The sequence below is a fragment of the Amphiura filiformis genome, unplaced genomic scaffold (assembly GCF_039555335.1).
Source record: "Amphiura filiformis unplaced genomic scaffold, Afil_fr2py scaffold_214, whole genome shotgun sequence".
Lineage (NCBI taxonomy): Eukaryota > Metazoa > Echinodermata > Ophiuroidea > Amphilepidida > Amphiuridae > Amphiura > Amphiura filiformis.
In genome coordinates this window covers 40319-66501 of record NW_027305678.1, presented here as the reverse complement: position 1 = coordinate 66501, position 26183 = coordinate 40319, and the positions used below count along the sequence as shown (strand labels likewise).

At 36.8% G+C, this 26183-nt stretch overlaps 1 protein-coding gene across 1 annotated transcript; it reads left to right on the top strand.

The window, feature by feature from the left end:
- Window positions 1-23077: 23077 nt before the first annotated feature.
- On the top strand, window positions 23078-23617 carry LOC140145320 (uncharacterized). The gene has a single exon (XM_072167078.1). It carries the CDS (start codon window positions 23078-23080, stop codon window positions 23615-23617), a length of 540 nt encoding a protein of 179 aa, XP_072023179.1.
- The last annotated feature ends 2566 nt before the right edge of the window (window positions 23618-26183 follow it).

Here is a 26183-nt window from a genome sequence, read left to right as displayed (position 1 = left end):
AAAGAACAACATTCTGAAAGCATTAAGTGGAACAATGACTGAAAAAGAATTCAAATTAAAAACTTGACGCCAGGTTTAAGTCAAAGAATCAAATTAAGTGTGTCCACACGTAAGCCTATATGATGTGTGTAATTAGGAGGTGTGATGTTGTCAAAGCAATTTTCAAAGTTGTAAGAAGCAAGTTAACTTATTGCGTGTGAACCAAAATGGTCATAGTTGATGAATAACTGAATCTAGGTTGTTTTACGAAATAACGGGACGAAGGCATTCATTGATTTAAGCTAATTGACCGCCGTCACACTTCAAACAAGCGGAATATGCAATATTATAAGAAATAAAATTATTTAGAGATGTTTCAGACCTCACTGGCTATGAGCACTGAGGGTGCCACGAATAACACGTGTTCACGGTGCTATACCACTACCCAAAATATTGGCCAGCCAATCCATTATGACACGATAACGGATAGACGCAGGACAAAATCCTATCTCTTATTCTCTAAATCGGAGTCATCGATAATTGAATGATTGAATGAAATGGCCAAAATTTGAAATAAATAAAAAGATACCCTTTAACAGTGCTCTCCAAGTTGAAATGTAAGCAGACAATCTAAAGGCCATACATAGTCCGATGTGTTCTCAGGTGTTTTTGTCTGTTGCAACAGATGTTGCGTTTTTGATTTTTTTTTTCCCGCTTCGCTTCGCTGTTCTTGGCTGTAATTTTCTGCTTTGTGTGGAAAACGCCATATCAAATTAATACCACCGAGGAAAACACCTCAGCAAAATTTCTTTTGCAACTGAGAAACGACCGTAAGACGTTGAACTTTTAGTCTATAGTCTGAAGTTTGTATTATGCTCTTAATGTGTAATACGACTGGTCTACCGCTTTAGTTTCAATATGCTAGAAATTAGCACACAAATTCCAGACAGAACGGAACTACAGTTCAATTTTCGTTTCATGCACTCCTTTTTTTATATACAAAGTTTACTTCGATATGGGTATAATTGTATAATATTGCGTGATGTATTTAATATGATGCACTTCAACATTTACTTTGGAATAAATTTTCCTTCATTTACAGCTCATCTGGGTGTGGTGCAGAGCCACCTTTGCGTTCTGGAAAAAAAACCAGATCCCTCAAGAGGCGGTGCCTTGAGATGGTCTCTACCATTTGCAGAATTATGTCTTTGTCATGGCGTGGTAGCACCTGTACAAGCCAGAACTTGTCAAAGAAAGGCTCACGAATATGAAGACGGTGAGCTATGGTTTATTGATGACCCACATCTACTCACTATGCGCCATCACTGGAAACAAGATATACTTGATGACCTCTTGGATCGCGCTACGTATTGTATAGTAAGAAGCTTCGTATACTCAACATTTTAATAATTACTCATGTATTCCATTTTACTTTTTTATTGTATTACTTTATGTATATAGGCGCAAGCAAATGTAATGATTTTCAAATTTATCATAACAGCATGATGATAACGATGTTCATCATCATCATAACCACTTAACCTAATTGTAACACGTAATACTAACAATGTTTCCAAAACCATATCACTGTCAATATCTTTAGTTTCATATAAAGTAATGCATCAATTTTATATACCAAAACACACAACACACATACATCCCCCACACACACACCCCCACACACCCCCACACCCACCCCCACACACTCAACACAGCCACCCCCACCCCACACACCACCCCCACACACACCCCACCACACATACCTCCACAACCCACACCCCCACAAAAAACCTTCTTTACCAAAACTGACTTTTAATAGTCCATATCCAATATATTATTCCTTATCCCATACAGAATGTACTTTGGGTACTGATAACTGTGACGCAAATGCTGCTTGCACTAATATCCCAGTTGGTTCCTTTACATGTGCATGTAATGCCGGTTACACTGGAGACGGAATCACATGCACAGGTTAGTCTATTTTGTACCATATCTATTTATTTCTAACTATTGTCACCCATACGCTAGTCGAAACCACTTCTTGGAAAACGTATCCTTATCGAAATTGTCTACTACCACTGCTTTAAAGTTGTCAAAGGTTAAAAAACAAAACTAGTTTGTAATGTGATCAGTCAAAATAATACATTATTTTAGCAATTTATTTCATGTATTTAAACATTACTATTAAGTTTTATTTGTGTCATGTTTAAAATTACAAGAAACATTTTAACTTTTTTTGGATAATAACTCAAAATGTGTGTTTACCGAATAAATTATGACTTATTTCTTATATTTCTGTACAGATATGGATGAATGTAATTTGAGTACTGATAACTGTGACGCAAACGCTGCTTGCACTAATACCGATGGTTCCTTCACATGTGGATGTAATGCCGTTTTCAGAGGAAATGGGATCACATGTAAAGGTTGGTCTATGTACCAAATCTCATTCTATTAATTTCTAATAATTATCACCCATTCGTGAGTCAAATATCTTAATACATTATGTTGTAAAGGAAAGCCCATTTTAATTTATTCAAGCGTTATTAATTTTAATTGTATCATGTTTCAAGCACAAGAAATATTTTAAATTTCCTTTTGATTATACCTCAAATCTTGAAGATTTATTTATTTATTTCAAGCATTGAAAGTAGGACATCTCTTTATAGAATAAATCACTATTTTCACTTCAATATCCAAATTTAAATGTGGATGAGTGTGCCAGCAGCCCGTGTTATAATGGAGGTATTTGTATAGACGGGGTCAATAGCTACACATGTCAGTGTCTGTCAGGATATGCAGGATTTAACTGTGATGTTGGTATGTATTGATCGAATTTGTCCACATGAACTTTGTATTTATTTTTCTTTATTGTGTGTTTTGTAAATATTCCTTCCAACTTTGTATGATGGAGTTTACTTTGAAGCGTAACCTTTTGTTTATCATACTTCAAAATACAGATATTGATGAATGTGCTTTGAGTGCTGATAACTGTGACGCAAACGCTACTTGCACCAATACCGTTGGTTCCTTCACATGTGCATGTAATGCCGGTTATAATGGAGATGGATTAGTATGCACAGGTTAGTATTTTGTGCCATTCTATTTATTTCTAGTAATGTTCACCTCTTCTTCGCTTGATAGTGCCTTTTGGAAATGGTGCATTCCAATGAAAATTGCCTGCTATACTTGCTTTTAAGTTTTCAAAAATTGTGTCATGCTTTTTAGTGCAATACTCATTTTAACTTTTCTTTTGATCATACCTCAAAATCCTAAAAATACAGATATTGATTAATGTGCTTTAAGTGCTGATAACTGTGACGAAAATGCTGCCTGTACCAATACCATTGGTTCCTTTACATGTTCATGTAATACCTCTTACACTGGAGACGGAGTCACATGCACAGGTTAGTCTATTTTGTACCATTTGTAATTATTGTCGCCCATACACGAGTCAAAACTAACTCTTGGAAAAGGTGTCCCTATTGAAAATGTCTACTACCGTACCATCCATTGCTCACAAGTTGTCAAAGTTGTCAAAAAAACAAAAATCGCTTTAGTAACAATACTTGTAATGTGATAAATCAAAAACAATCCATTATTCTACCAATTTATAAATTAAGTATTATTGATTTCAATTTGTGTCATGTTTAAGATTACAGGAAACATTTTAATTTATTTGCATAATAACTCAAAATGTGTGTTTTACCTACTACATTTTGACCTATTTCATATATTTCTGTACAGACATTGATGAATGTAATTTGAGTACTGATAACTGTGACGCAAATGCTGATTGCACCAATACTGATGGTTCCTTCACATGCGCATGTAATGCTGGTTACAGTGGAGATGGAGTAACATGTAAAGGTAGGTCTATTTGTACCAATCGCCATTCTATTAGTTTATAATAATTATCACTCATGCATGATCAAATTACTTTGGGGAAATGGTGCATTCCTATCAAAATTTCCACTACAATTGCTTTTAATTTTTTTAAAATAAATTCATTTCAGTACCAATATTTAAGATGTGATCAATCAAACATTATGATACATTATGTTGCCAAGGAAAGCCAATTTTAATTTATTCAAGCATTATTAAGTTTTAATTGTATCATATTTCGAGTACAAGAATTATTTTAAATTTCCTTTTGATCATACTTCAAAATCCTCAAACTACAGATATTGATGAGTGTGCTTTGAGTGCTGATAACTGTGACGCAAATGCTACTTGCATCAATTCCATTGGTTCCTTCACATGTGCATGTAATGCCGGTTATAATGGGGATGGATTAGTATGCACAGGTTAGTATTTTGTGCCATTCTATTTATTTCTAGTTAATGTTCACCTCTTCGCCAGTCATTGTGCCTTTTGGAAATGGTGCATTCCTATGCAAATTGCCTGCTATACTTGCTTTTCAAAGTTTTCAAAACTCGTGTCATGCTTTATAGTGCAATAATGATTTTAACTTTTCTTTTGATCATACCTCAAAATCCTACAAATACAGATATTGATGAATGTGCTTTAAGTACTGATAACTGTGACGAAAATGCTGCATGTACCAATACCATTGGTTCCTTCACATGTTCATGTAATGCCGCATACATAGGAGACGGAGTAACATGCACAGGCTAGTCTATTTTGTACCACTTATAATTATTGCCTCCCATACACGAGTCAAAACTAACTCTTGGAAAAGGTTTCAAAGTTGTCCAAAAACAAAAATCGTTTTAGTAACAATACTTGTAATGTGATCAATCAAATCCATTATTCTACCAATTTATATAAGTATTATTGAGTTCAAGTTGTGTCATGTTTAAGATTACAAGAAACATTTTAATTTATTTGCATAATAATAACTCAAAATGTGTGTTTTACCTAATACATTTTGACCTATTTCATATTTCTTTACAGACATTGATGAATGTAATGTGAGTACTGATAACTGTGACGCAAGTGCTGCTTGCACCAATACCGATGGTTCCTTCACATGTGCATGTAATGCCGGTTACAGTGGAGATGGAGTAACATGTAAAGGTAGGTCTATTTGTACCAATCGCCATTCAATTAGTTTATAATAATGATCACTCATGCATGAGTCAAATTACATTGTGGAAATGGTGCATTCCTATCGAAATTTCTACTACAATTGCTTTTAATTTTTTAAATAAATTCATTTCAGTACCAATATTTAAGATGTGATCAATCAAACATGATACATTATGTTGCCAAGGAAAGCGAATTTGAATTTATTCAAGCATTATTAAGTTTTAATTGTATCATATTTCGAGTACAAGAATTATTTTAAATTTCCTTTTGATCATACTTCAAAATCCTCAAACTACAGATATTGATGAGTGTGCTTTGAGTGCTGATAACTGTGACGCAATTGCTACTTGCACCAATTCCATTGGTTCCTTCACATGTGCATGTAATGCCGGATACAATGGGGATGGATTAGTATGCACAGGTTAGTATTTTGTGCCATATCACCATTCTATTTACTTCTAGTAATGTTCACCTCTACGCTAGTCATAGTACTTTTTGGAAATGGTACATTACAATGCAAATTGCCTGCTAAACTAAAATTAGTTTTAGTTTTCAAAACAAATTCATTTCAGTAGCAATATTTGGGATGTAATCAATCAAAAATGATATATTATGTTGCCAAGGAAGGGCAATTTAAATTTAATCAAGCGTTATTGAGTTTTGACTGCGTCATGCTTTTTAGTACAATAATATTTTTTTTCTTTTTTTGGATTGATTGATTGATTTTATTCGAATAAAATTCAACATAAAATTACAGCAAAAACAGAATATAAAATATAACTTTAAATTACAAAATAATACAATGTATCAAACAAGGTTGAATTAAAATCTTGGATTACCCAAAAGGGGGCTTATTTCCATTGGGGTCCAATTATAAAACATATATTATATATTAAGAAAAGCACACTAAATTCAATACAGAATCAAGAAATAATCTATATACATATTTAAAGAGAAATTGAAAAAAGCATATATAAAAACACTTAAAAAAATTACCATGAAATTATGAATTGATTTCACTTAGGTAGGTCTTTATTGCACTTTTAAAACAATTCTGATTTTTGATGGATTTGATATGATTTGGGAGTGAATTCCAATCTTGGATAGAGGTAAAATAAAAAGTATTGCACGCTTGACTTTTGGCACGGGGAAGAATAATGGTCATATCTCAAAATCCTAAAAGATAATGATGAATGTGCTTTTCCTTTAATTGATGATTATTGAGAATGTTTTTTACCCAATAGTATGACTTATTTCATACGTTTTTACAGACATTGATGAATGTAATTTGACTACTGATAACTGTGACGAAAATGCTACGTGCACTAATACCGTTGGTTCCTTCATATGTGCATGTAATGCCGGTTACAATGGAGATGGAGTAACATGCACAGGTCAGTGTATTTTGTAACATATCGCCATCATATCTCAAACAAATGTCACCTATGCGCAAGTCAACCTTGTGGGAACAATGCATCTTTTCGGAATGTTCTACTGTGATGATTGAAGTTGACTTCGTTTCAATACCAATAGCTGTGGTGTGATCATTTTAAAATGAGACATTAGGCAATTTATTCAAGCTTTATTGAAATTTAATCGTATCGCATTTTAGAGTACACGGGCCATTCAAATGCTTTTGTCCAAAATAGCTTACTTGTAAGTTTTGTATTGAAAATCACCATTTGTGGTGGAATGAGAGGGTTGTGATGATATGATCAACTTTGAAAGAGGAAACAATGCTAGACGTACAAAACTGCCTTTGGTTGATAGGCTTTGACAGTTGGCAAGCTTAAGGTTATTAATTATTTTAAACTGTTGTGATTTGGTAGTTCACAGCATCTTACGAATGGTAGTGAACTTTGGCAAAAACTGCATTGCTCAATTCATAGCGAGCGTGTAGAAGAATTAAAATATCACAGATATACTTTTATAGGTGCTGCGGTTCTTTAGTTACGTTGTGAAGAGGGCTGAAACAACAACACTTTTGTAAAACGTACATAACTAATTAACAACAATAAATTAAGCAAGTTTGCAGAGTATACAATATGTAGAATGAACTTTTGCAAAAAACCAAGGTATTAATTTTCAATAATAATGATTTTTAGGTTGCTTCGACCAACAATACCTCGTCTACCCTTAACCCTATTCTATTACCCCACAAAAGTGGTATATTTGAGTGGTGTGGAGGTACTGCGTCACAGTGTTATCGAAAAGTTTAATATTTAATTATGTAAATTTTATGCAAATTAACTCATTAATAATTAATGAGTACATAGCCAGATATGATAAAAAAAGTATTTCATTTTACATTTTTGAATTGTATGAGTACATCAATGTGGCATTTTCATGCAATTTTAAATACGCTGCCGTGTTTCTTCATATTATAAAAATAAATCTGAGTTAATTTGGGCTATATTTAAAAAGTTTATGGACAATTTTGGGCTATTTAGGGCAAAATTTGGCATAAAGATGGTTAAAATATGCAAGATTCAAGCATTTTAAACCATTTTTTGATGTGTAAATGGTAGTTATATAACGAAAAAAAAGGATTTTTATTGATCATGATATAGGTCATTTCACAATAAAATGTCCATCTGAAACAAAGGTGGCTTGTCCTTGGTAGTGGTCATGTGTTCAAACTTCCAAAATCTTTCGGAATTCACTAGGCCTGTAATTGGTTGATTTTTCTCAATATACCCCAAGTATTTTATTACATTATATTCCATTTTGTACCTTTTTCTTTCCTCCTTCCTTTAATTGTTATTATTATTATTATTATTATTATTATTATTATTATTATTATTATTATTATTATTATTATTATTATTATTATTATTATTATTATTTACTACTACTATTATTATTATTATTATTATTTTATATTTCAGCGTGTCCTGTAGATTACATGACATTTCATAACGCCTGTTATAAGATCTACACTGATCTCGTCTCAAGAGATGCTGCCTCTAGTGCTTGTACTGCAGCGAATAGTCATCTCGTCGATATAACGTCTCAAGAAGAACAAGACTTTTTAGCGGAAAAATTAAACTCCCAAGGCTCCGGCGATGCGTGGATAGGACTTTCGTCACAGAATATCAACGGTCCATTATACTGGACGGATGGCTCACCACTTGATTTCGAAGCATGGGATAGTGATGGTAGAGAAGATGGTGACAGGTGTATTCGGATGAGTACATGGAGTAATTACGAATGGGATGATAGGACATGCAGAAGTAATTACAGATTTGTGTGCGAGTTTGAATGAAAGTTGTTTTACAATCATTATGTTATTAATATTGGTAACTATGAATGTAGTGTGTACCAGAATTTGCATTGATATTTTTCGATGATATTCAAGAAGCAACACAGAAATTGACCACGAGGTTGTGGCGTATGTGCATTTTTGTACCTAACATTACATACCCTGTATCATAGGCGTTTACGGGGGTGGGGAGTTGATGGGGGATGGTCCATACAATCACTATAACACTATAATAATTATAATAATGATTATAATAATAATTGTGTTTTTTTTATTATTATTATTATTATTATTATTATTATTATTATTATTATTATTATTATTATTATTATTATTATTATTATTATTATTATTATTAAAAAGGTAAAGGATTGCCAAATATAATATTGATACATTTTGATAGAAAGTTATTAGTACGAGTATATGACAAAGGGCGAGATGTTAGAAGTCTTATTAGATTGTTGTATATAACTTTCATGAAAGTTACAATGTAAATAATGTACATAATGTTAATGATATGGTTTTAAAAAATCACAAAAAATATATACTGGGAAAATGATTTCCTTGTCACAGATAACACTCTCATCTGCATGAAATTTATTTGTTAAACCATAAATGAACAAGGAAAGGTAAAAAAAAAAAATAAGGAACAAAAATTAAATTAAACTTAAATAAAAGTTACAATGTAGATATGTACATAAAGCTATGGTTTCCAGAAACTGGTTCACTAGAAATGTTGTGCAAAGAATAAGAAGTCACTCCAAAGTTGAATGCAGATACAAAAATTTATCATTACAACCCACAAAGGAATTCCTTCACACATATAACGCTCACATTTACATGAAATTTGTTTCTGAAAACCATTAATGAAAAAGTTAAATAAAAGAAAATAGGGAAAACATTGTGTATGCTTGTTATCTTTTTGAGTGTGAAACAGCTTGTATGGGCGTATTTCAATATTAGAAAAGCAGAGTGGTTCACTCCAAAAGCCCACTTCCCTAGAAGAAGCTTTCTGATTTCCACATTTGCATCCCTGAACCCCTACCCGTATGGGTTGCAGCAACTATAGACGAATTCAACGAGCCAAGTCATGGTCAGGATTTGGTCGGCCATCTTTGGTTTCCCGCTAGCACCAACCTGGGGTTTTGAGCGTTTGATTGTGCAAATAAAAGCCGCCTAACACCTAGAGAAGATAGAAGACGAGGAGGGTTAATAGAATAATAATATACAATAGAGGTAATCCTGTCGCATCTATTCATACATAGTCCTTTTGTTCATCCATTTGTACATCTATGAATAGATGCGACGGGATTACCTGCGGAATTATCTCTATTGTATTATTCTATTAACCCTCCTCGACCTTCTGTAGGTGTAAGGCGGCTTTTATTTGCACAACTGTTGGAACTGTATTGTGTTGTTAAATCATTCTTTTGTCTACCTGTGTTTTCGCGGAAGGTGTAAAACGGGTGATGGAATGCAGTTTAAAATTTCCGCCAAGGCCGAATCATTTCACATTTTGGATGCAATCCCTCATTTCAAATATATAGTTTTGGTTTCTCTATTGTTCAGAAACCAAAAATCAAGGGATTAAAATGTGGAGATGAACTGTAATGCAATCATAACACTATTGTGCTGGGAGGACACAAGAGGGTATGTATAATCAAAAGTATAATGGCCTATAACCATACGTATATAATAGCCTATTGTGCTAACATTTTCATTATCGATATGTATCAACGCGGGCGACTTTTTTGATGGTCTCTGCCGTAGGTGGCACACTTCCATGACACCATAAAATTACACCCGAGTTCCGAGATTCGTTTGATAAGTTATGCATAGAAGCTCATAGACATCGTTGAGACATAAATTATGGATATATACGAGGCCTAGGGGTGGGGGGGGGGGGTGTTTTGTTTATTTGTCTGAAATATAAACGATGCATGATGATGTAGATGATTTGATTATGAATTAGATTATTCCCGGAAAGCACAACCCATACCTCTTACCTATGTTCCCTCCGCCACCTATATATAACCTCCTCCCTCCCCCTCCCCACACTCGATATCGACTCTTCCCTATTATTCCACTCCACTCTTGAGCCCTCCTCTCCCCCTCCTTCCCTTCCCACTTCCAATGCTCTCTCCCCTCTGTTTCTCTTTCTCCCTTACCCTTACCCCCTCCCCCTTCACACACACACACACACACACCCTCTTTCCCTGGCGATCTCTTCTATCTCTCTCTCTCTCTCTATTCTCCAATAAATAAATTGAATACAAGTTAGTTTAAACCAGCTTTCTATGACATTGATCTTCCGTCATGCGACATGCACATAAATATAGTTGTGCATAATATTGTTTATATCAATGAAGTCATAATCTGTCAAGTGGCTATTGTAATGTCTGTGGAAATATTTCGATGGTCTATATATTTTCACAGTGAAATCAGCTTAGGCTAATTCGTAGTCTCAAGTCAATGCTTTCAAACTAAATCAATGCTTTCAAATGTAGACTGCTTTGTTCGACTTCTCTGCTCGTGAATATTGCACTGCGAAATTTAAACATTTCTTTTGTATACTTAGAGTAGGTAACTTCAAATCAAATAATTTTACGATCCACACCACTTATAAGAAACTGAAACCAAAACCGAAACTGACTGACACAAATGTTCGGTTTTAAACAAAAGGTAGAAACAATGAGTTCGATATCTTATGATTCAAGTGGTTAGGCAGGACAATAGGAAACCACGTGACCAAAACCAAAACCAAAACTAAAACTATATATTTGAAATGAGACATTGTAGCTGACGGGGACCCAACTAAAGGCTGCTAGTCAGGTGTAGGAATGCGTGTATTTGGATTCGTCTATATGTAACCGTTCAGCACAACGGAGCCGTAAATGTGCTAAATTTATGTATTCTGAGTTAAAGTGTAAAATATGCACAAAGGTCGTATTCATCGGTAACTTTTGATAGCCAAACACCAATCAATAATCCAATTGAGGATAATAACGTGGAAGGACTCCTGGAAACGGCAGCTTTAATTAGCATCAGGCCGCATTGATATGTAAATAGCGTATTGTTATTTAAATTTGTGCCCAGACGTATTGAGGGCGACAGTCATGTTATCCAGACGGAGAATGGCTGCATATGCCAGGCATGTCAAATTGCTGAGTGAAGGCTAATAATCACCTTTCTGTATAGGTAATAAGCCAGTATATTTCGTGTATACCAGTTGGTTATAACAAAAAATTAGTATCATATTAAATATATTAAGTGTATAAACTTTGAAATTTACATGAATTTGAAGAGCAGAGCTTCGAAATCAAGCTAAGTCAGGTGGTGTGAAATTCTGCTGAGTGACCCCCACTACGTGGTAGAATTATATTCATAAAACATTGAATTTAACAGATATCATAGGCAGCCAACCACGATTTATCAGAATTTAAAATATATGTTAATTAACAAAGATAAATAATAAAGAGTACAAATGGCAATTAACTAGTAAATAAGCCTGAAGTCTTAAAATGTTGCCACGTGATTTCCCGAACACATGATATGTCAACATGTGACCACTATTCAGACTTACCGTAAATATTTGGAGTATTGTTTCACGGCTTGCACATACACTGTGCATTTCTTTACCTCCGTATAAAATCAATAATTCATGCTGGGAGCCAAGTAACATTCCGTCTGCTTAGTGCAGATCGGTATTTTATTTTACTTGAGAGCATAATAGAAATACATAAGACGAATAAGGTGCCATGATGGAAGGTCATGTCGGGTATCAAAGGTTATTGTAACTGAAATACTACTTGTATTTCACACCTTGCCTCTGTCACATATTTCTTCATATTATTGACAGCAAGTCCTAATTTTGACTTTGCTATTGCAAAATGTCATTTAATATCAAATTAGTAGACTTTCTTTGTAAAAACATATCACTGGTGCCTGATGGGAATACCCGTCCGCCATTTCATTAAACTGGATCGTTTTCGCCTAGTTTGTGCCCAGATGTATTGGGGGGGGCGCTATACTCTCATTGAACAGGCAAAATTAACAACGTTGTTATTTGCCAATATCAATTAACATGATCCAAGGGGTCGAACATGAATTATTCATAACGGATCGATAACTGGCCTCACTTTCTAGCTAGTAAACCAGCGGAATTTTTCATAGGTTTTGCGTTGCTAATAGAACAACCGTGAATTTAGTGTCATCACCTTGATAATAAGCTTCTACCATGGATCAATAAATCAGGATGTGGCACCAGCTCATTTGCATGTAATATTTCCATATTCTTATGTAAATTAGCGTATTGTTATTGAAATGACGTTGTGACCTTGTTTGAGGGCATTAATATTTCGGACAGGCAGAGCTTGACTCGGAAGTATGATGACGTCTCGTATCTTTCAATAATAATCTATGTTGGGTTAAATGAGTTGAATAATCAACTGTTTGTAGTGTATATCATGTCCTTATAAAATAAATTTATTTTTTCCCTATTTATTGCATTATAATCTTTGAAGTTTACGTGACTTTATACCATCTAGAAAGTGCAAAACTGAAGTGAAAGCTAAACTGCGGAACACCCTGACTGCATGAGAGAATTCTAGTCAAATATTATTGAATTACTACAGATAGGGTTGTTGCAAACACAGTCTATCTGCATTGAAAACATATTTTAATTAATACAATTTAATAATCGAGTATACCCAACGCCCATGATTACTGTCAACTCTGTAAAACGAGCCGTGAATGTAATAATGTTGAAAAACGCAATTTCACGAACACGTGTTAATAATTGAAGTTTGATCAAGGGACACAGTAGTTTCTGTTTGTATCGGCTACTATACATAGGCCCTAATTATTATGCACATTCCATGTCACGGCACCATTCATTTACATGTAATAAAAAGATCTATCATGGAATTGTCATGATTTAATTTTGTTGTGTAATACAGGGTGTCCCAGAAAAAATTACCGTGGGAATAAAATCGAACGTAAGTCGAGAAATAGACATTAGAATTGAAACGTTTAAAATGTAACGCATAGCTTATTTTATTGTGTATCAGATACGAAGATTTTATTTGATTCGGTTGACTGGTTGCGAAGATATAAGCGATTACATAATACACGCATTAACGCAGTTCATTCCAAGTTTGATCAAAAGCGCTTTTTTCATGACTCGCTACCCGCATCCTAAAATCTGTGTATCTCATTAAATTTAGTCCACGTTATCTATTCTATAATCCGGCGGTGTTATGTGATTCATGCTTTCACTGAAGATGAATATCAGTTTGTTCGAAAAAACTTTAATTTCTGCAATTGGAAGCTTTCCATCTTTAAATCTTTAAGTTGTGCAAATGTGTTATATTTTAACTTTCCGAAGAACATTTGAGTCAGGAATGACAATGATCAAGTGCTTACAGATTTACGTGTGATTTTTGATACCATGCAACATTAATGTTGAAGTTTTAAAAGATTTAAACTTTGCATTACAATTTCTTGGAAATATTCCAGAAACATTAATGTGTGTGTAATTTTTTAAGCCAGCTGGAATTCTTTATGCAATAGTTATATATCCAACATTCACATCAACATTAACGCAAAAAGATATTTACAAGTACCGAGCATCATCTTACATGCAAGCTTTTAATATCGTGTAGGTTTTCAAATTTGAACAAAACCTAATAAATGTTTTGCAAGAAACAGATTGTTTAAAAAGAACGAAAAGGAGTTCACAGAACAAAATATGAAGCCCATTGACAGATAACCAGTGCGCATTGTGTTGAATGATCTTTCTTTCAAACTTGGAATGAAGTGAATTGACACATGCGTTATGTAATTGCTCATTTCTTCGCAATCAGTCAACCGATTCCAGTAAAATGGACGTATAAGATGCAAAATAAGATGGGCTACACGATGATGTTTAGATTTTTGGATTGTGATGTCTATTTCTCGACTTACGTCCAAATTGATTCGCCCGGTAATTTTTTCTGGGACACCCTGTAGGCCTATTATATATATATATATATATATATGGTGTATGCAATTCTTCATGTCCACCTACATAAGCCTAAAAACATGATTTTAACTTTCGTTATACTGTGTATTAATTTGGCCAAACTTTATTGACCCCCTTTAGTAACCAAAAAACGTTTTGACCATGCCCATCAAATTATTTTTGAAACTGCAAAGGCTACACGGAATCCGAAATGTATTTATTATTATTTATGAATGTTCATTTGGGATTCGTACACAGTCTAAAATAGCATAAAATCGAGGGTGCTAAAATAGAAGTTGTGCATATGACGTATCATACCGTAAACATGGCGGACTTCTCAAATGCATTCAATAAATGATTGCAATCTACCCTCGACAGTACAAAATGCACTACTATCAAATAGGTTGATGACAACATTTGATTAAATGGACTGCACTGAGCTGCGCCATGATTTAATACGGCGAAGGACGTCGGTTTAAATCCTTTGTTTGGAGCCAATCGATAAAAGCATATTACTGAGAGCGCGCACACGTGCAGTCGCTGAAAGGCAGCTTGACGGTCGGGTGGGCCCAGAGGCGGATTTAAGGAAAAGGGGCCTGTCAGCAAACTATCCATGGGGCCCAATAGGAAAGAGTTGAAATCAGGACCGTACCTGATTTTTTTTTTGTCGGGAGGAGGGCAAGAAAAACATTTTGCCAGTGCGGCCCAATGTTATAAGATATGTGCGCGTAGTGCGAGAATAGGCCTTCATTCCATTTCATACTATTTGAAGTAAAAGTTGATGTACATTTGGTAAATTTCAATTTCACACTATTCTATACCCAAATCGAGGGGTTATCAAATTTGTGAATGCAACGGTAGATAGTAAAGAACAAGGAATATTTCCTTTTGGCGTGAATTTTGACATTAGGGGATGGGCCGGTTGGAAAAAAATCTTAAATCCAGGACCTTTTGGCGACAAAATAAGTTTATGGTACAAATGCGCGCTAAGCGCGCGGAAAAAAAAAACATTTGGAAACTTTTAAAACATGGTGCAAAAGGGGGATTTATCCCCCATACACCCCACCGGATCTGTGTCTATGCACCTTAGGGCCCTGACCAGGGCCGGATTTGTCTTTTTGGGGCCCTGGGCCCAGCCAACATTTGGAGGGCCCCAAACTCACTGTGAGGAAGGCATATGCACTCAAGTGGCTTAGTTTAATTTGACTTACGTATACGATTGCGGCGGAAACATAACAATTTAAAGCGAGCCGAGCATATTTTGTTTTTGATTTTACTATGACATTTGCGGGTGAAGCACGGAAAAAATTCAGTCTGTTTCAGCCAAAAATGAAGCTGAATTTTGTTATATACATGGCCAGTGCACGTTTCGCGCTGGCAAAAGTGTACCCTATTTTGGCCCAAAACATGGTGTTTGGGTCTAAAAGGAAGATGCACAGGGCAATTTTTGGGGCCCCACGTTTTTGGGGCACTGGGCCTATCTGGGTCCTGTAGCCCATAATATTATTATCACGTACCCATGAAAGGTACACTGCCCAAGTGCTGGATGAATCAACTCAGAACCATGAACTGTTATATTTGCTTTAAATTACTTTTTAAAAACATTTTAGGCCCTGGGGCAGAGGGCCTCAAATGTTAAATTACAACAAAGGGCCAAGTGGGCCTATTGGATATCTGGGTTAAAATTGGCAAAAATCATATCTGAGGAGAAAGACCTTTATGTCTAATTGTATCACGGTCCACCTACGGGGTTCTTTGTAGTTTTAGAGCCAGCTTTGATGATACCCTTATATCGAACATTGGGAGCCCTGTGCCTATATACTAGATGACCTACTTGTATTTTGAGAATGTATAATGCTCTAGGTACCAATTCGTAGTCCTGATTCTATAGAAATTGTATTCCCAAATATTAAATTTGGCCCCCTGGGCCCTTGAGCTTTGACCTCTTGCTGGGGGCCGAAACGGGCAAAATGAAACTTTTCAAGAATCATAAATGCTGGCATAAATAGAATGTCCTCTTGCATGCACGGGCATATATATAAAACCTTTTCCAGTACTATTCTACCCACCGCACCTTTGAACCTTGTAGAAAACATTTAAAGCAGAAAAAAAAAGTAGGAGGCCCTTTGGCCAAAATAACAGCGGGGCCTTGTCAGCAACTGCTGACTTGCTGACAGCTTAAATCCGCCACTGAGTGGGCCTATTATCATGATCCTTTTCTGGGGTCTATAGTTGAATAGGCTGGTTTCACATCATCGATGTCATGAAATTCCTATTGTTCCTACGTAAGAAAATGAGCCAATGGACGTGATGAATAAAGATCGTATTTTTGGACCATTGTGGCTGTATAGAAATGAAATGTCCGTAGTATGGTGCTTTTATATACACACTTTAAAAAACAATAATCATGCTGGCAGGCTATCGCCAATAAGTCTGGATTGGTGTTGATTGACTCGAGAACACAAGTACGAACAACCACACAAAATGGCGCCACTATACAACGTCAGGTCAGGTGTCAAGATTTTTGTTCTCAAATACAGCTTGTATTTGCATACATGTCACTTATTTCCTTCGTATTATTGATATGAAATCCTAATTTCGACATCATTATAGGAAAAAGTCATTCCCTTATCAAATTAGAAGACTTTCGAGGAAAAATAAAACACTGCTGCCTGATGGGATAATAGTAGTTGACCCAATTTCCGCTCATCGTATATGTGGTATTTTTTTATTTGGGGTCAAAGGTTATTAAGGGGTCATTTCCGGTATAAAACGAAACACCTTTAAAATGCATCTTCTCCCTCAAATTAAGTAGGACAGTGATGCCACCTGCACACATGCATTTTTATTATATTACCCAGTGTCTATGGGGTGTACACAACACGGCTGTGTTCGTGGTCTTTGACCACAGCTAAGTCTAGTATATAGTTGGTATTAACCTTCGAAGGATAGTGTATAGAAATTTATTATATAAACTATTTTGCCATAAACTCATCAGACTCTGATTAAATAGGGATGGAACTAGTGGTGACTTTTTAATTTGGCCGTGTTTATTCTGTTAACTGCAGGATTTGATTGGTGACTCCCACAGACCCCGAGAAGATGTTAACCCTTACTTTTTGTGTAAGAGAAAATATAGCTCGCCTGGGTTTTTCAATTTTGAGTGAACATGGGATGCTTTCAACAGATTAGTACATTTTGGTGCTACTGAACAGAAAAATAAAATTGCTAAAAACTTAATGACTTGTGGTGTTCAAGCCCAGGGTACTCAGTAAAGATTACCATACGGGACGTATGAGTTCCGCAAACAGGGTCGCATTTGCGGCTACTCGGTATTTCGGGCTATTGCAATTACAGCATTTTCGACATCAATATTTGTATTATATAGATGTTTAACTTTTTTTCAAAAAAAGTTTGCCTCATTGTAGCCAAAAAGTTTTTCTTGAAAAATTGGTACATCGAGGCACCTACCTACCCAAACCAAACCTGTCCTCACGTGCGGTTCAAGCTGAATTTTCTCTTTCTCTTCCCATTTTCTCCCTCTTTTTCTTTGCCTGTGTTGTCCCTTTCTCCAAATGACTCCAATATGTCTATACCCGTCATGACCAGCTGCTACTATTGCTTTCTCCAGCAAATCTGCGTAGAGTTCGACCGGATTGCTGAACAAATTCCTTATGTTTGTTTCTCTGTATTACTAGCATTCCCTGATATCTCATAGCATCATGTGAATGATAATATGCTAAAAACGCTATATTTTAGCCGGTTTGAGGTTTTTGAGAACAGAAAAAAAACCACCCTAATAAATGTGATATCCTTTGCCAGAGTTCAAAGGCGCTGACAAAAAAAAAGATTGTCTGAAAAACCTAAAATTGGCGCCATCAGTTTGACCGTACATGTTATTATAAAGTGATATTAATAGGTAGTTTAATAACGTCGCAATACAGTAGTCCATCAGCTGCAGAGGTGGTTTCCAGATCTGCTCTGTTTTCTCGTACTGTCTACTGAAGACAACAAAGACCGTACATATTAGTTGTAGTAAAGCTTAAGATTGATATTCGTGTAGCAGCCGATAAAGTTAGTGACAGCCTGTCACCCACTCAGGTCATAGGTTAATTAAGGAAAGCTCGCTCTCTGATAAACATGGCGTGGTACTGAATGAAACGATAATAACACTGCTGAACTAAATATATGTTTGTCACCGCATTCTTCTTTCATCCTCATTGGCCACTTCATATTTGGGTTTACCACATTGACGACGAGGATTATGGCTACTTTCGGCTCGACTGGTGAGTTTGATAGCAAAGAAGAGACTTGGGAAAGATACATCGACAGACTGTCCCAATATTTTGAGGCAAATGCAATCACTGACAATGATCGCAAGAGGGCTATATTAAATAGCGTAGTAGGTGCTTCGACGTACGCAACCTTCTGCAAGATACTCTTTCCTAAGAAGCCCACAGAATGTTCATTCACAGAAATAACTGAGGCAATGCAAAAGCATTCAGTTCCAATTCTGAGTGTAATTGTCGAGCGGTGCAAATTCTTTAACAGACTTCGTCAACCAAATGAATCAGTATCCACATATGCCGCCGAACTAAAGGGGTTGGCTGAGAAGTGTGAATATAACGGCGATGTTCTGGAAGCCAATCTCAGGTACAGGTTCGTTTCTGGATTGCAAGAACAGCGACTGATGCAGTCGTTACTGAACCAAGGTGAAAAACTAACTTTCAAGAAAGCGGTAGAGCTTGCCAATACTTGGGTGCAAGCGAAGGCCAATGCACAAACCTTCATGCAGAGCACAGGTGGCCATCAGGCGTCATCACAGTCAGTCAACAAACTAGGTCAAGGTCAGCGACGTCAGTCTCGCGGTCCACGCAAACCTAGCACCAGCACTGGCTACAAATCGCAACCTCAATCGGGCGAGGTAAATAAGCGCTGCTTCCGTTGTAACAAATCTGATGGACATTCACCGTCAACTTGCTGGGCAAAGCAGGCCGAGTGTCATTTTTGTAAGAATAAAGGTCACATAAAAGCAGCGTGTAGAAAATTCGCTAGAAAAGGTAGCTCAACCAACCATGTCACAGACAATAATAATGCTACTGGTAGTAATCCTAATGAGGACAGTGTTCATAATCTTTGTACTTGTTCAGGTAGTAATACTGATAATTATGCATATGACACTAGTTATGGTATGTACAAAGTTCAAGATACTGGTAGTAGTCCTAAAAGGGTAGACCCCATTCTTGTGTCCGTGTCACTAAATGATACAAGTGTAGTCATGGAATTGGATACAGGGTCAGGGGATAGCATAATGAATGAAGATGAATTTATTAGCAAACTGGGTGGACCAGAGGTGGTCCCCCTGACCCCACTTGATTATGGTCGCGTGTCTTGAGCTCGCCACCAAAAAAAGGTGGCGACGTTACATTTTGTCAAAGTCGACTCAAAACAAATGATGATATCTCTGTCAAGCAAGAAGTTATTGTCATGCTTGTGGTCTCATTTTATTGCTAAATAAAATGCACTTTCAACCCTGTAAAAAGAAATACTTGCACTTTTTTAATACTGACACTGTGCTTCATAGAATTCAGAATGGGCAGGGTGGCGGTGGTGGGGGATGTGGTGGTGGGGGATGTGGTAAACACAAACTCTATGGGATTGGTATTTTTAGTGCGTAATCTGCTTCTGTAAAGGCTGTAAGTTGGATTTGGACTCTATTTAGCATCTAAAAGACTCGTGGCCTTACAGCTAAACAATTCTACTAATTGTTTTTAATCATTTATGATTGGTTTAGTCTAGAAAATACAAACTTTTCCATACAAAACTACCCGTTGTCATATTAAACACTGTAGTAAGTAATGCAGATGTCTTCAAAATCTAAAAGTTACTGTAAAATTTTAATTACTTATCCTATCATAGTCAAAGTATAGATTTTCTGAAGGGAAATTTGACGAGGAATCTAAATATGGACATATTTTTTCTGTATGGGTTAGGAGGAAAATGTTTAGGTTCAAAATATGTTGAATTGTAAAAAAATCTAACATACTTTGGGACACCTTATATTCCTAGATTACCAAACAGCTGTGATTTTGGTTTCTTCCAAAGTCAGTTGGCTCTCCATATCCTCTAACCAAATGAATGTTGTTTACTTCCAGTTTATTACTGTAAGTTGGTAATAAGCAATGCATTGAGTGACCCATGTTTTATCAAAATCTTTTTTATTCCACCCTGTATAACTTGCAGGTCACCCTGTATAAATGAGTTGAAATGTATATATTTGAATTGCTTATGCCTACAGCTTTCCAGAAATGTATACTTTTGCTAGTTTAGGGTTGATGAATAGGCAAGATAATCTAATTAGAAACCCGGTTGGTGTAAAAATTCATAATATTTGTCATGTAATGCTAAGGGTGGCGAGTTCAGGACACACGGCCTTATACCTTATATACATACAATCAAGAACCCCTTCAAACTTTAGGGGTAGCTCAAGTGCAAGTGGGACATAATGGTCAGAGCAAGGTCTTACCACTTATTGTTGCCAAAGGTAGGGGTCCTACTTTGTTGGGTAGATTGTGGTTAAAAGAACTACAATTAGATTGGAAACAAGTGTACAGGGTGAACACTTTGGAATCTGAGAATGTCACATCCCAACACAAACCACTCTTTTCTGGTGATTTGGGCACTTTGAAAGGTCACAAGGTGAACATTGCTGTAGAACCTGATGCACAGCCAAAATTCTGCAAAGCGAGGCCAGTGCCTTTCGCTTACAAAGCTAAAGTAGAAGCAGAATTAAGACGCCTGGAACAGGATGGTGTGTTGGAACGCGTTACATTCTCAAAATGGGCTACACCAATTGTGCCCGTTGTCAAAGAATCAGGTGATATTAGAATTTGTGGAGACTACAAAGCCACTGTTAACCCTGTTTTGGTCCCTGACAAATACCCACTGCCACGTGTTGAAGAGTTATTTGCTAAGATTTCTGGTGGTAAGACATTTAGTAAGCTAGATTTAAGTCATGCGTATAACCAGTTAGAGTTAGATGAAGCATCGCAGGAATTGTGCACCATTAATACACATCTAGGCCTCTTTCGGCTAATGAGGCTCCCTTTTGGTATCGCATCAGCGCCCTCGGTATTCCAGCGTGTCATGGACAGCTTGTTGGCCGACATACCATTCACGTGTTGTTTCTTGGATGATGTGCTGGTGAGCGGTGCTACTGAAGCAGAGCACAAACAAAACTTGGAGAAAGTTTTGTCGCGACTCGAAGAGGCGGGACTTCGCTTACGCGAGGACAAGTGCACATTTTTCGCACCAGAGGTCACGTACCTTGGTCACCGAATTTCCGCTGCCGGGTTGCAGCCCACAAATTGCAAACTAGACGCAATATCAAAGGCACCTGAGCCGACCAACGTCACTCAATTGAAGTCCTTTTTAGGACTCCTCAATTATTATGGCAAGTTTTTGCCACGGTTGTTCACAGTGCTTGCCCCCCTCCACAAGTTGCTACACAAAGACTGCGTATGGAGGTGGGGCAAGCCCCAACAGGACGCGTTTGCAACTTGCAAACTAATGCTAGCATCAGCGGACGTCCTAGTCCACTATGATGTTGATAAGGACTTACTCGTCTCATGTGACGCCAGTCCCTACGGAGTAGGGGCGGTGCTGGCTCACACAGATGCAGATGGAACAGAGCATCCTATCGCGTATGCTTCCCGCACGCTAACGCCAGCAGAAAAGAACTACTCGCACCTAGACAAAGAAGGGCTAGCGGTCATTTTTGCTGTGAAGTATTTTCATCAATACCTTTATGGTAGACATTTCAGTATCACCACCGACCACAAGCCTTTGCTAGGTTTATTTGGTGAAGCACGAGCAATACCCTATATGGCGTCATCACGTTTGCAGCGTTGGAGCCTCACACTCTCTGCATATCTATACAAATTGCAGTATCGACCAGGTGTAGCAAACTCTAATGCTGATGCCTTCAGTAGACTGCCTTTGCCTCCAAAGGGTGGAGGTATGCGTACGCCAGAACCAGCTGATTATGTTCTGGTATTTGACATAATGGAATGTACACCTGTAAATGCTGACAAAATCAGACTATGGACAAACCGAGACCCTGTGCTAGCCAAAGTAAAAGACTATGTACAGAATGGATGGCCATGCTCAATTCCCCATGATGATGAGCAGCTCAAACCCTACTTTCATCGTCAAGATGAGTTGAGTCTGCACGACGGTTGTATTATGTGGGGTTCTCGCGTGGTAGTTCCACCCCAAGGTCGCCAGTATATCACAGAAGAACTGCATGATACACACCCCGGTATTTCGCGTATGAAATCCTTGGCTGGTGGCCCTTAATTGACAATGATCTCGAAGCGATGGTTCGACGTTGTGACAGTTGCCAAGTTAATCGCAAATCACCGCCAAGGGCACACTTACACCCATGGCAATGGCCACAAGAACCATGGGCCATAATTCATATTGACTTTGCGGGCCCATTTTTGGGACACAATTTCTTGGTGATTGTCGACGCACAAAGCAAGTGGTTGGATGTGCAAATTATGTCTTCGATAACCTCTACAGCCACGATTGACACCCTTCGCACAGTGTTTGCCACGCATGGACTGCCCAAGACCATTGTTTCGGACAATGGCACCGCATTCACTAGTGCGGAATTCGCAGATGTCCTCAAACAAAATGGAATTAAGCATGTGCGCTCAGCACCTTTCCATCCAGCGACTAACGGATTTGCCGAACGTGCAGTCCAAACTTTCTAAGACGCTATGAAGAAAATGAATGACAAGTCATCACTTGAAACCAAAATTGCAAGGTTTCTAATGAAATATAGAGTCACTCCCCACACGACTACTGGTCAGTCCCCCTCTGAATTGCTAATGAAGCGTACAATTCGTTCACGATTGGATTTGGTACGCCCAGATTTGCAGAAGCGTGTCCAGGAGAAGCAATTTGGACAAGCACACAATCATGATATGCATGCAAAGGAGCGTGAATTTCAAATTCAAGATGCAGTTTTTGCTCACAATTATGCAGCTAGAGGTCCAAAATGGCTCCCAGGTCATGTCATTGCTCAAACTGGCCCAGTTTCCTACAAAGTGAAGCTGACTGATGGTCGTGTGTGGAAGCGTCATGTTGACCAGATACGTAAGCGTTACAGTAACATGCAAAATCCCCCACAGGCTGAACCAAAGTCAGATGTATTTCTGCCTCCAGGTGATGTACTTCTTGACGAGGCAGAAGTTGTAAATGAGCAGCCTGATGGTAACCAAGGTAACCAACCAAATGTTGGTAATGAACAGGGTTAATTGCGCAGATCACAAAGGCAAATCAATCCCCCCTGTCAGGTATGGTTTTGAATAACATTTTTTGAGCTCAAAACAGAGTACCAAAATGGAAGCAAAATGTAAAGACTTGATTTTGTTTTACCGTTGCACATAAAACATCAAATTTTCATGTTTTATGTTTTGGGTTTCCTTTTCTGAAAGAAAGACAGAAAAAACATCCAAATTGAACCCAAAGGTGTTTTTTTTTTTTGGATCAATTATCTAAAAAAAAAATTAAGGTAATTTTCCAAATTCTTGTGTATCAGTGGTTTTAAATACATGTAGTACTGAACATCAAACACGGCTGTTTGATGTATATAGCATTGGCTTCATTACTAACTAAATGCAAACTATAGATGGCGCTATTTATCCTAAATCATATTTCTTTATTTGCAAGGGTTAGGTGATTAATACCGCCATTAGAACAGCTGGAATAGGTGAAACAAGCAACAAGGACATTTTATAAACATATTTTATCAAACAATAAAAGGAATTATTTGTATTAAAAGCTTGAAAGGGTAATTTCCAGTAACTAAATAGCGCCACCAATTTTGTCATTAATAGATACATTTTATATCCGAAAAAGCTTTAAAAAATACCATAAAAGTGAATAATTTTGTAAAAGAGAAGAAATTAAAGTTGAGAACGACTCAAAAGCATCTGTATACATTAGCACGATATCACTTTTAGCTGTTCAAGCCTAAAATTTAGTTATACATGATGTTTTGTTTGAAAAACTAATAAATGATCCCATCAAACAACCGTGCAAATTTCAGTCATGGACTCAAATACTGTACTCCAAATGAAACAAGTTGTAAATTTTCACTTTATTCACATTGTACTTTCTTGTCATCTGTTTACAATGTATCAGGTATAACTACATGTATAAGGAGTAACTGCCACTGGAAATAATTGTGTTTCTTAATCATTCACAATCGGACTTGGTAGTTCACAGCATCTTCCGAATAGTAGTGAGCTTTGGCAAAAACTGCATTGCTCAATTCATAGCGAGTGTGTAGAACAATTAAAATATCACAAATATACTTTTATAGGTGCTGCGGTTCTTGAGTTACGTTGTAAAGAGGGCTGAAACAACCACACTTTTGTAAAACGTACATAACTCATTAATAACAATAAATTAAGTATACGATTTGTAGAATGAACTTTTGCAAAGCATCAGGGTGTTGTTTTTCAATAATATATTGATCTAGATAATGAAAATCGATTTTTAGGTTGCTTCGACCAACAATACCTCGTCTACCCTTAAAGAAGGCGCAATACCGCAGTCCATATATAGCAGCACAATTAGCTGCAGACGTGGTTTCCAGATCTGTACTGTTTTCTCGTGCTATCTACTGAAGACAACAACTATGGAGCTTAGCCGAGATTGGTTTGACTTTAATTTTTGTCTCAGAGCTGCGAAAGAATAACGACGCATAACGAGTTTTTGTCACTTGCTATTTGCAAATCAGTTTTCTGGGTGTTCAGTTACCAAGTGTCATTTCCATAGCAGGTTTAAAACGCTTTCAGGTAGCCATATTTTAGTAATACAGACATTTTTTTTTTTTTGAGTCAAGCATTTGTTTTGTCATTTTACATAACGTTTGATATTTTGCTGTATGTCAGTTTCAATTTAAGCCATATGAAGTGACCAAATGGTATTTTATGGTAACTTCAAATTGGTTTAATTATGTCTTCCCTGTGTAGATTCCCTGTGTGTCCAAACAAAGTGACCACCCCCAATTTTTGACCTTCTGCTTATAGCTCAAGAACGATAAGTCTCAGTTGGGTCAAACTGTACTTTTTCTGAATCGTTATGACCAAGAGAATCCCTTGGTGTGGTTTTTGACAAAATCTAAGAAATTTTGAATTTTCAACCCTGTTTGCTGAATTTGTTACCATAGCTTATCTTTTGCTATACCTGTTTCCTGATCCAGAAACGTTGATTAGAAGTATATTACCGATGTAACACGCTAGGCCCTCCTTCCACCTAAACAAAAATGCTTACCTATGTATTTATTGTGTTATCGTGTACCTAAATCATCATCGCTGTTGAAGTTAAAAGTGGTCACATTTTGCACTTTTATCGAAGCTCACATGCAACACTTCTCGTCTTTATCCTTCACATTACGTAAACATCGGGTAAATCCACAGCCACTTGATCGAAATCCATTAATAACTTGATATTAAAATTGGACGAAAGAACTTGAAAAAATCACCCAAATTTTATCAGCTAAAACGGAGCCATTCGACCATGAGGTTCTTAGGAGATCAGGGTATCCATAGGTTGCGCCGCGCATGCATATGAAAGGTGCGTAAACATAGGGTGTTAACAAACTGCGAGTTAACAAACTGCGCAACTACGCAACGCGATGCATTGTTACATGTGTGTACCTGCTGGTTCAACAAAGAGCTTCTACCCTTTTAAATTGCGAGCACGAGTGATATAATGAAATAAAATCCATAAAAAAATGCAGTTGTGGGTATTAAATCATGTTTCGAATTTATAATTATCTATAGATAGGGATGTTTGTACAATTGTTTGTGA

Bases quoted from the DNA above. Each gene is read 5' to 3' on its own strand.
- LOC140145320 (XM_072167078.1), top strand. From the start codon at position 23,078: ATGAAGAAAATGAATGACAAGTCATCACTTGAAACCAAAATTGCAAGG.